Source organism: Oncorhynchus tshawytscha, linkage group LG19 (genome assembly GCF_018296145.1).
Source record: "Oncorhynchus tshawytscha isolate Ot180627B linkage group LG19, Otsh_v2.0, whole genome shotgun sequence".
NCBI lineage: Eukaryota > Metazoa > Chordata > Actinopteri > Salmoniformes > Salmonidae > Oncorhynchus > Oncorhynchus tshawytscha.
The window spans coordinates 4,946,839-4,959,469 of record NC_056447.1 but is presented as its reverse complement, the minus strand read 5'-3'; the positions used below and the strand labels follow the sequence as shown (position 1 = coordinate 4,959,469).

Below are 12,631 nucleotides of genomic sequence, written 5' to 3'. Positions count from 1 at the left end.
TCAAGCAGGCTAAAAACCATGTGGTAACACTTGTTGCAAAACATTTAGATTCTACGCTGTTATGACACAAACTGTTTTTAAAGCTTAATGTGAAATTGCAACAGCGAATAGGTTACTGCTAACAACGAGCACAACGAGCCCCCCCCCTTACATAATGGCACGCGTCATACAACAGCACAGTATGTCCGGCAATGTTTTTTTCCCATCTTCCACCATTTTCTTTTTCTCCCCAGCTCTGCAACAATAACATTGGTGGTGGGGCGGTGGCGCTGTTTACGCCTTCTGCGGATTCCACCATTAGGTCAGTAGTCTAGTGGTAGCCTAATGCTAGCAATTTGAGTAAGATTGATTGATTGTTTTGTTTCAGTGTCCTATGGGCTTACCAATAACGACACCCTATGTAGTGCACTACTTTTGTCCAGGGCCCGTAGGGTTCTGGTCAAATGCAGTGCGCTTTATAGGGAATAGGTTGCCATTTGGCATGAATACCAAGGCTAATTCAAAGAGCAGCATTTTTGTGGCAGCCAAAGAAAGGGAGGTTAAGAGGAAGCTCTGTAAGCAATTGTTTAAAAAACAACAACTTTAGGCTCAAAACAGGCAAGCTGAGTTTGTTTGCTCGCTGTAATGCATTTTTGTTCTTTGGAAATGTCAAACCAAGGATGGTCTCCATGCATGGTTGTAGAATGTTTAATTGTTTTAGTGGAACTTTCTTTTGACAACTCTTCGTTGCAACTCAGTTATTTGACAACAAAGGGCCTATGGACCAGCCATTTCTGCTGTATGCCATCTATCTGTCCATATATTGCCTGTCTGGTAGCTGGGCAATAGGAATATATCTCTGGTAGTGTGAGTGATTAACCTGATAGAGGAGTCACCAGTAAATCGTCTGTCTTACTCTATGAAAGAAACATCGGCCTTGGAGTCACAAATACTGTGTCATTGTTCAGTGTGACGAGCTGTGTATTTTTTGGAAGGAATGGTTTTTGTATTCAGTTGCTGTCTGTACTGCACTCTGCAAAACAAATCACACACCGCATGACTGTCTGGATTGGCACCGACTTGAGTAAAACTTGAATATTTCCATTTTCTGTTCAAAAAGAGAGTATGAACGAAGGGAGGGAGGCAAGGAGGGAAAGAGGGTTTGGGTGTCCTTGGAAAGAGGGATAATTTCTCTGAATCAGAGCTTCCCAGTGGGCTCGTTGTGCTGAGGCTGCTTGTTCTCGCCCCTCAAACACTACTCACACACACACACATATATATATATATATATATATATAACACACACTTTTTCTTGCCACTGTGTGTGAACCCTTTGGAAATACCAGGATTTCTGCATAAATTGATCATAAAATTTGATCTGATCTTCATCTAAGTCACAACAATAGTACAAACACAGTCTTAAACTAATAACACAAACAATGATATGTTTTCATGTCTTTACTGAACACACCGTGTAAACGTTCACAGTGCAGGGTGACGAGGGTATGTGAACCCTTGGATTTAATAACTGGTTGACCCTCCTTTGGCAGCAATAACCTCAACCAAACGTTTTCTGTAGTTGCGGATCAGACCTGCGCAATGGTCAGGAGGAATTCTGTACCATTCCTCAGTTCAGCAATATTCTTGGGATGTCTGGTGTGACCTGCTCTCTTGAGGTCATGCCACAGCATCTCAATCGGGTTGAGGTTTGGACTGGGCCATTCCAGAAGGTGTATTTTCTTTGGTTGAAACCATTCTGTTGTTGATTTACTTCTGTGTTTTGGGTCGTTGTTCTGTTGCATCACCCAACTTCTGTTGAGCTTCAATTGGCGGACAGGTAGCTTAACATTCTCCTGCAAAATGTCTCGATAAACTTGAAATCATTTTCCCGTCGACGATAGCAAGCGGCACTGGCTCTGAGGCAGCAAAGCAGCCCCAAACCACAATGCTCAACATAGACAAGAAAAATACAATCATTTGTGTGTTATTAGTTTGAGCACACTGTTTGTCTATTTTTGTGACCTTAGTTGAAGATCAGATCAAATTTGATGATCAATTGATGCAGAAATACAGGTAATTCCAAAGGGTTCACATACCTTTTCTTGCCACTGCAGTCAGTCTGTGAGAATAAGGGATGCAGGGAGTTTCTGCTGTGACTCAGCTAGGTATTTCCAAGGTTGAGGGAAGAGGGGGGACAGCTGTGCTCATAGCAGCCCAGTGGAGAGGAGGCTTGGTCAGGTCATAACCTCTACACCAGGGTTTCCAAAACTCTGTCCTGGGGCCCAACCTTGGGGCATGTTTTGGGTTTTTTCCCTAGCACTACACAGCAGATTCAAATAATCTATGCTTGCTAATGAGTTTATTTGAATCAGCTGTGTAGTGCTAGGGCAAAAACCAAAATGTGCACCTAGGTGGGGCCCCAGGACCAAGTTTGGGAAACCTTGCTCTACACAACCTCTGCTGTCTGAAAAAGACAAGACTTCATAGTTTATATTTTATATTAGAAGGGTATTTGCATTAAAAGAGGGAGAATAACCAGGGGAATACCTGTTAAATGTTTCCTGTAACAAAGGGTCCGTCCCAATTGGTGCCCTACTTTCGACCAGAGGCCTATATGCCTCTGGTCAAAAGCAGTGCACTGTATAGGGTCACGGGTGCCATTTGGAACATTCAGTCTGGTGCATTTAGCTGGAACACGACTCAAGTGCTTTCCATGGCACTTCTTGAATAGAAAGAGGTTAGGGATCCGTGAGGTTGTGACACTGATGGAGCGTCATTGATCCCACATTGTCTATGGAGAGATGGGACGTAAGTGAACGAGAGGGGATTTTAAAAAATGGAGGGAGGAGAAAAAGAGCGCAAGCGAGAGAGAAGGCTGGATTTGAAGAGGAGTGGAGTGGGTAGGTGGAGGAGAGTTGAAGATTGCAGGTGCAAGGGGACCTGAGGAGGTAGTGCCTGTGTCCAAATACCCATACTAGCCTCATAAATAGTAAGCGGAGAAAGTGTCTGAAATATAAAAAAACAAAGTGCTCAATGTGTCATCTAATGTGTGATCGCGTTGATTCCCGCCATTCCTCCGTCTTGGTACAGCGCGTCAATGTATCTGCTTCTCAGCTGTTTCAGACACGTGAGTCAGAAAAGACGACTGAATTCTACTAGATCAAACGGCGAAATGAGTATGCAGTTTAAGTACGTGTTACGCTAGTATGGATATTCGGACACGGACAGTGAGAAAAGAGGAGGGGGAGAAGAGGGCAAGAGAGGGGGATAGATGAAAAGATCGGGAAGGAGAGAGGAGGGGGGTGAGTGACTCACTGTTTCTGTTGCCTGACTCACCGGGTCTGTGTTGTGGTGCTGAGCTCGGGGAGTTATTCAGCACTACTGGCATATTATGCGGTGGGTGGGTGTACGGGAAAACCATATCAGACAATCGAACCTCAAATCACAACCTGAAGGTACATGCTACTGTACTGTTTGCTGAAGCTCAAAGCTAAGATGAAAAAGCATGCAGAGAGCGTCAAGCCAAATACCGGTATTGTAACGGAAGAGTGTCACGTTCCCAATGGACTACTGTACTATGTACTGAACTATTTACAGAAGGCCTTGCTGCATCTCTGTTTGTTGAAATGTGTTTGAAGTTCAGACCAAGTAATGAGACAATTGAAACATGATCCTGTCATGTTGTCATAGAAGCCTATTCTTCTTATATCCCAATAGTTGGATGGGTTTGCAACCCAAATGATACCCTATTCCCTATATAGTGCACTACTATTGACTAGGGTTGTAGGGTAAAAGTAATGCAATATATGGGGAATAGGGTGCAGTTTGGATAATGATAGCCCTAGATCCTAGCATTCATCAATGTTAGCAGATAGTTGCTTTGCTGATTTGATGTTCACCCGTTTCAGATAGAGAGCTGGACAGTGTGTATTGTAGGTATGTGCTTAAGATTTTTACACACACAGTTACCCAGGATTCTAGAATATCTTTGCTGGTTGAAAAGTCTCTTGTCCTCGACTTGGTTGACAGTTCTTGTGTGTGTGCGTTCGTTTGTTCAAGCTTTTGTGTCAGTATATCTCAGTGCATTCGGGAGAGTATTCAGACCCCTTGGCTTTTTCCACATTTTGTGACTTTACAACCTTATTTGAAAATGGATTAAATTGTTTTTTTCTTCTTCTCTCTCAACAATGTACGCACAATAACCCATAATGACCAAGCAAAAACTAGTGTTTAGACATTTTTGCAAATAAAATACAAATAAAAATTGAAATCAGATAAGTACTCAGTACTTTGTTGAATCACCTTTTGGCAGTGATTACAGCCTAGAGTGTTCTTGAGTATGACGCTACAAGCTTGGCACACCTGTATTTGGGGAGTTTCTCCCATTCTTCTCTGCAGATCCTCTCCAGCTCTGTCAGCTTGGATGGGGAGCGTCGCTGCGCAGCTATTTTCAGGTCTCCAGATAAAACATGTTAAATGTTTTTTTTTATTTGACCTTTTTATTTAACTAGGAAAGTCAGTTAAAACAAATTCTTATTTACAATGACGGCCTACACCGGAAAAAAACGGACGACGCTGGGCCAATTGTGCGCCGCCCTATGGGACTCCCAATCACGTCCGTTTCTGATACAACCTGGATTCGAACCAGGATATCGGGAGTGACGCCTCAAGCACGGAGAGGCAGTGCCTTAGACCGCTGTGCCACTCGGGACCCCCCGATTGGGTTCAAGGCCGGGTTCAGGCAGGGCCTTTCAAGGACATTCTGAGACTTGTCCGGAAGCCACTCCTGCGTTGTCTTGGCTGTGTGTTTAAGGTTGTTGTCCTTTTGGAAGGTGAGCCTTCTCTCCAGTCTAAGGTCTTGAGAGCTCTAGAGCAGGTTTTCATCAAGGATCTCTCTGTACTTTGCTCTGTTCATCTTTTCCTCGATCCTGACTAGTCGCCCAGTCCCTGCCTCTGAAAAACATCCCCACAGCATGAGGCTGTGACCACCATGCTTCACCATAGGGATGGTGCCAGGTTTCCTCCAGATGTGACTCTTGGCATTCAGGCCAAAAGGTTCAATCTTGGTTTCATCAGACCAGAGAATCTTGTTTCTCATGGTCTGAGAGTGTTTAGGTGCCTTTTGGCAAACTCGAAGTGGGCTGTCATGTGCATATTTACTGAGGAGTGGCTTCCGTCTGGCCACTCTACCATAAATACCTGAATGGTGGAGTGCTGCAGAGATGGTTGTCCTTCTGGAAGGTTCTACCATCTTCACAGAGGAACTCTGGAGCTCTGTCAGAGTGACCATCGGGTTCTCGGTCACCTCCCTGACCAAGGCCATTCTCCCCCGATTTCTCAGTTTGACCAGCCGGCCAGCTCTAGGAAGAGTCTTGGTGGTTCTTAACTTCTTCCATTTAAGAATGATGGAGGCCACTGTGTTCTTTGGGACCTACTACAATCCTTGACACAATCCTGTCTCTGAGCTCTACGGACAATTCCTTCAACCTCATGGCTTGGTTTCTTCTCTGACATGCACTGTCAAGTGTGGGTCCTTAAATAGACAGGTGTATGCCTTTTTCCAAATCATGTCCAATAAAGTTGTAGAAACATCTCAAGGATGGTCAATGGAAAGGGGATCCACCTGAGCTCAATTGAGTCTCGTAGAGGGTCTGAATACTTTTGTAAATGCGTAAAAAAAAACAAGACTAAAAACCTGTTTTCACTTTGGCTTTATCAGGTATTGTGTGTTGATTGGTGATTATTATTTTTAAATACATTTTAGAATAATAATAAGATAATAAGAATAATAATATTTAACTTAACAAAATGTGGAAAAAGTCTAGGGGTCTGATTACTTTCCGAATGCACTGTATCTCTGGCGTGCGTGCGTAAGTGACTGTGTGCACAGGCCTGTGTGCCCCAGACCTAGGTTCAAGTACATGTGTATTTGAGTATCTGGTATAGAAGTCGATCAATTATGATTTTTCAACGGCAATTATTGGAGGACAAAAAAGCTGATACCGATTTTAAATCTGCCGATTTAAAAAGAAGAAGAAGAAGAAAAAAAAGTATATGTGTATGTATATATACTGAAGAGTCTGCTTAGGAGACAAATACTCTCAACTGTTTGAATGAAAATAGTTTAAGTTACATTGGACCGCAACAAAAACTCTATATGCAGGAAATCCTATTTTAATAATGGACATGGTAAGAATTAACTACCAAAGTGCGAGTCATAATTCCCATGAGTGGATTTATGAAAATACGTTACCTAGTGAGATTTACACGGGTATCAAAACGCAGAGGCGGTTTAATCCTGCACGAAACACAGACCTTATTTGAAGTAGATCAAGACATTCTCTATGGAAGACATGAACGGTAAAATAACAAAGGAACCCCTTTCAATTTCAGCCGCAAGTTATTACAGGAATTATAACGCGTCGACTATCTCTCTCTAAACCATATACCTTTGACTATTATGAGCCTGCTGCTGCCTACCACCCCTCAGTCAGACTGCTCTATCAAATCATAGACTTAACGATAATAAACACACAGAAATACGAGCCTTAGGTCAAATCCAGAAACTATCACCACGGAAACAAAACGTTTATTCCGTTCCGTATTGTATCTAACGGGTGGCATCCATGAGTCTAAATATTCCTGTTACATTGCACAACCTTCAATGTTATGTCATAATTAAGTAAAATTCTGGCAAATTAGTTCGCAAAGAGCCAGGCCGCCCAAACTGTTGCATATACCCTGACTCTGCGTGCAATGAACGCAGGAGAAGTGACACAATTTCACCTGGTTAATATTGCCTGCTAACCTGGATTTCTTTTAGCTAAATACGCAGGTTTAAAAATCTATACTTCTGTGTATTGATTTTAAGAAAGGCATTGATGTTTATGGTTAAGTACACATTGGAGCAACGACAGTTGTTGATTGATTGGTTAGAGTGTTGGTCTAGTTAACTGTAAGGTTGCAAGATCGAATCCCCGAGCTGACAAGGTGAAAATCTGTCATTCTGACTCGTTCCTAGGCCGTCATTGAAAATAAGAATGTGTTCTTAACTGACTTGCCTACTTAAATAACGGTGTAAAAAAATATATATATCGGCACCCAAAAATACTGATTTCCGATTGTTATGAAAACTTGAAATCGGCCCTAATTAATTGGCCATTCCGATTAATCGGTGGACCTCTAATCTGGTATTATAAAACAAATCTGTGTATTTGAGTATTTTCAAATACACAGTCCAAACCAGGTACTTTTACTTTTATTCCCCCCAGAAATGTCAGGGGACTTGCAGGTGCCTTGGTGGAAGAGCGGGGTAGCATCTCACAGCAAGAACTGGCAAATCTGGTGCAGTCCATGAGGAGGAGATGCACTGCAGTACTTAATGCAGCTGGTAGCCATATCAGATCCTGACTGTTACTTTTGATTTCGACCCCCCCTTTGTTCAGGGACACAATATTTCATTTCTGTTAGTCACATGTCTTTGGAACTAGTTCAGTTTATGTCTGTTGTTGAATCTTATGTTCATACACATATTTACACATGTTCAGTTTGCTGAAAATAAATGCAGTTGACAGTGAGAGGCCATTTTCTTTTTTTGCTGAGTTTATATCTGAAAACTTTACAGTACCTGTCAAAAATTCCACGAGTGCAAAAGCTCTCATCAGGCAGGGTGGCTACCTTGAAGAACCTAAAACTAAAATATATTTGGATTTGTTTAACACTTTATTTGGTTACTACATGATTCCATATGTGTTATTTCATAGTTTTGATGTCTTCACTATTATTCTACAATGTAGAAAATGGTAAAAAATAAATAAAGGGAAAAACCCTTGAATGAGAAGGTGTCTAAACTTTTGACTGGTACTGTACTAGCCTGGTAGTGCTGTCGTGACAACGGCCCTGGGTCCCTTGTGTCTCTGTGTGTGGTGCGAGAGGCGGCACAATGACACTGTTGTTGCCTGCTGGGGTCTCTGGTAGCAGCGGTGGTGTTGTACACATGCATTTTGATGCTGCCCCACTGGAGACTTGTTTGAGCCCTCAAACTCTCTGTGTGTGCAGTGCACTAATGATTAAAAATGCTTCTTTTAGAATGAGATCGGATTCTCCATACAGTACAAATCCAACCTGACCCCTGAAAAAGTATGTTTGACTGGCGCCCGTAGAGCATTTCGTAAACTCGACTGCGAACTTAAAATGGAAGTCTTTCATCTTTAACGTTGTCCTGGGGGCAAGTTGACATTTTAATCTTGAATGTTTTTAAATACATCTGGACTAATATTTTATCTCTTGGAGGATGACTGTATACAGAATGTAATGTATTTGAAAGAGAACTTGTTTTATCACCTCTGCTTGTTAATACACAAGTGTGTTGTTGACAGATGAGGCTAGTTTCGTTTGAGGTTTTTTAGTGAATATGAAATTACAGTGTAAAAATCCCCATTCGTCCGTTGTTTATAAATAAATGATCCTGCCAGGATTTGCTTCATGCAACACATGGCCTTTATATCCTAATAATTAATGAGTACTCCATAGATGCTATGATGCGTGCGTGGTCTTCTGTCCTACTCTGCATGAAACTCTATTTGTGAAGGTAGAAGCCAAGACTTTGTTAGTACTGTACAATCATTTTTTTGTAATTTAATCTTGCGAGCATTGTAAGGACACTGATTTCTTTAGGTTGAAATGGCACCCTATATAGTGAACTACTTTTGACCAGGACCCATAGGGTCTGATCAAATGTAGTGCACTATGTAAGGAATAGGGTGCCATTTGGGATGCTGCCTTAGAATGACTTATTTTAGTTATTTGACTGACTGACAAGGTCTTGTGTGGGCAGAGGAAAGAGTGGACTACAATGTACATTTGAACAAAAATATAAACGCAACATGTGAAGTGTTGGTCCCATGTTTCATGAGCTGAAACGAAAGCTCCTTACACAGGAGCACCTTGTGCTGGGGACAAAAGGCCACTATAATGTGCAATTTTGTGTCAAAACACAATGCCACATCTTTCTCAAGTTTTGAGGGCGTGTGCAATTGGCATGCTGACTGCAGGAATGTCCACCAGAGCTGTTGCCAGAGAATGTAATGTTCATTTCTCTACCATAAGCCGCCTCCAACATCGTTTTAGAGAATTTGGCAGTACGTGTGTGCGAGCAGTTTTCTGATGTCAACATTGTGAACAGAGTGCCCCATGGTGGCGGTGAGATTATGGTATGGGCAGGCATAAGCTATAAACTATTGCATTTTATCAATGGCAATTTGAATGCACAGAGATACCATGAAGAGATCCTGAGGCCCAATGTCATGCAATTGATCAGCTGCCATCACCTCATGTTTTGGCATGATAATGCACGGCCCCATGTCGTAAGGATCTGTACACAATTTCCAGAAGCTGAATATGGCCCAGTTCTTCCAGGGCTTGCATACTCACCAGACATGTCACCCATTGAGCATGTTTGGGATGCTCTGGATATACGTGTTTGACAGCGTGTTCCGGTTTCTGCCAATATCCAGCAACTTTGCACAGCCATTGAAGAGGAGTTGTACAACATTCCACAGGCCACAATCAACAGTATGTGAAGGTGTCGCGCTGCATGAGGCAAATGGTGGTCAAACCAGATGCTGACTGGTTTTCTGATCCACGCCTCTACCTTTTTTCTTTTCTTAAGGTATCTTTGACCAACAGATGCATATCTGTATTCCCAGTCATGTGGAATCCATAGATTAGTGCCTATTGAAGTTATTTAAATTGACTGATTTCCTCAAATGAACTGCAACTTAGTAAAATCTTTGAAATTGTTGCATGTTGCGGTTTTTTATATTTTTGTTCAGAATAAATGTAATGTTAAAATGAGCTTCTTTGTTCCTCTCCACATAGAGATGGAGAATGGCCTTTTAAAGATAAGTATGTGTGTGTGTGCGTGTGTGTGTGTTTTGTATATGAATGAGAATGGCCTTTTAAAGATAAGTGTGTGTGTTTTGTATATATCTCACACCAAACAGCCCAGATGTCAGAGAAGAATTGGCTTTATTTCTTCGGTTCACCCAGCTATCTGTTCTAGTCACGCTGCATACACCGGTCTCACCGCCCTCGTACAAGCTCAGTGTGGGATCACGTTGTCTCCCTGGGCTGGGCGCGGTTGTGTACCGTGTTGGCAGCATGGCCAGGTACACTGCATAAAGACACCGATCCCACAACTGTGTCGGTGTGTGTTTATGCGCTGTGCCTCTGATAAAGTAATGAGTGATAAAGACTATTGCCGCTTAATGTTTTAGTTAAGTCCACCTTTTTCCTACAGGCAATATGTAACCGGGTGTGTTTATGTCTGTGAGTAAATGTATAATATTGTAGTCAAACAAAGAACATTTGGACAATCGCAAACTTTTTCGCCAGTCCCCACAAGGGAAAATGGCTATTTTAGGGTTAGAATTAGGTTTAGGAGTTTGGGGTTAGGGAAAGTAGGATTTTGAATGGGAATCAATTGTTTGGTTCCCACAGAACCACAGATGTTCCATCAATATTGTAATTACCAGCAGAGTTGGTATTAGTAGTGTGAAATTCATGCTTTTAACATTTTATTTGCGGGTTGTTAGGTGTGTAGAACTTGACAGCCATGGTATGATGCACCTTTGCACTCTGTTACAATAGCATTGTGTAGGCTACTGCATCTATCAAGAATGCTAAGAATGGATGCCGATCCGGAAAGAAGGGTCACCAAAATATGCTGTTATTCTATGGTTCAGTCACTAACAACACGTTACACCAGGGCTATGCATATCAACATTGGTTCAGTCACTAACAACACGTTACACCAGGGCTATGCATATCAACATTGGTTCAGTCACTAACAACACGTTACACCAGGGCTATGCATATCAACATTGGTTCAGTCACTAACAACACGTTACACCAGGGCTATGCATATCAACATTGGTTCAGTCACTAACAACACGTTACACCAGGGCTATGCATATCAACATTGGTTCAGTCACTAACAACACGTTACACCAGGGCTATGCATATCAACATTGGTTCAGTCACTAACAACACGTTACACCAGGGCTATGCATATCAACATTGGTTCAGTCACTAACAACACGTTACACCAGGGCTATGCATATCAACATTGGTTCAGTCACTAACAACACGTTACACCAGGGCTATGCATATCAACATTGGTTCAGTCACTAACAACACGTTACACCAGGGCTATGCATATCAACATTGGTTCAGTCACTAACAACACGTTACACCAGGGCTATGCATATCAACATTGCTTTGAGTTTAGTGCTTTGATCAGGAACATTTGTTTATAGGAAAAATCAAATTGTTTTCAGAGGTTACAGTATTAGTCCAATGGGCCTTTTGTAACTGCTTCCTGTCTGATTCCCCCCCCCCCACACACACACACCATCCTCTTCGTCTCTCTCTCTCTTGCTGCCTCCCTCCTCACTCACTGGTAGAAAACCAAATCAACATGTGCATGCACGTTGGCTTTGCTCTCCTGCACTCTAACATGCTATATTTCCAGGCATCAAGCGAACTGCTTCTCTGCTTCCCCTCTGGTTGTCTTTCCTCTCTTTCACCATTGGTCTTTTGCAACACCTCACAAAGCAGAGTGGTCTTAGAGTGAGTCCCAAAATTGCACCCTATTCCAATATATTTGACCAGGGCCCATAGGGAATACGGGGCCATTTGGGATGCAGTTGTAAACTCACTACCACAGGACACATTTCCAAGTGTTTCAAATGCCCTGCAATGAGCATTGAGGTCAATTGCATTATTGTACACCAACAATGTTGATAACCCCATTTTTAAATAATCTTGAGCATCATTGAATTATGCTTCCAAAACTCCCAGGTTTTCCAGAAATCCCAGATTGGAATCAGGAGGGAATAGGCAGAAAATCCAACCAGAATTTCTGGAATACCTGGGAATTGTGAGAAAGTTACTGGAATTTTTGCATTCATATGTTGGAATGAAGTCATGCAAATCTCTTGTCTATGCCTCGGACATTGCTCTGACCCCAAACCATGTTTCTTTACCACCTACACAACATTAGGAAAGTTGAATGTGATTATTTTGGACTTTGGTGCGGATCCGGTCGAGCCCATAGAGCCACCACATTTCAATTCAAGGTGTATGCAAACAAACGCGCCTTGAAGGGTATATCAAATGAAGACCTGCCTCGAAAAGAAAGGAAAATAACACCCGCCCACTTTTATGGCTGCTCTGAGTCGTAATGTAGTTTTGACCAGCGTGGGTCTCCGTCATGCAGTGTGGGATTGTCATATGCGCCACAGGCCATTGAATAGTGATTCCCATTCTTGTAATTATATTTCTATGGGGGGGGGTTCCAGTTCATCACTACATGGCTACATCTCAAGTGGCACCCTATTCCCTATTTAGCGCACTACTTTTGACCTGAGCCCATAGGGCATGTGACTTCTGCTCAGCGAGATGTATTCCATAGACAAACACGAGGGGCTCGTCTGAGCAGTGTGGGGGTCTGACCATACAGAACACAGATAGCGGAGGAGGACACACACAATGGAGGGATTGAGGAAGTGATGGAGAGATGGCAGATGGATGCAGTGTTGTGGCCCAAACGTCTGTCCAGTGTCCATGCTGCACCATGGGAGACAGTAGG

General features: G+C 42.5%; 1 protein-coding gene across 16 annotated transcripts in view; it reads left to right on the top strand.

Annotated features, from left to right (window-relative positions):
• LOC112219188 (pleckstrin homology domain-containing family A member 7) overlaps positions 1-12,631 on the top strand; it is a 173,528-nt gene that overhangs the window by 9,237 nt on the left and 151,660 nt on the right. For 2 of the 16 annotated variants that reach the window (XM_042301258.1, XM_042301257.1), the window contains one exon: positions 234-301. The exons of the other annotated variants lie outside the window; for them this stretch is intronic. In XM_042301258.1, coding sequence (XP_042157192.1) covers positions 234-301 — 68 coding nt within the window. The remainder of the gene's footprint in view (positions 1-233; positions 302-12,631) is intronic. 16 annotated transcript variants of the gene reach the window in all.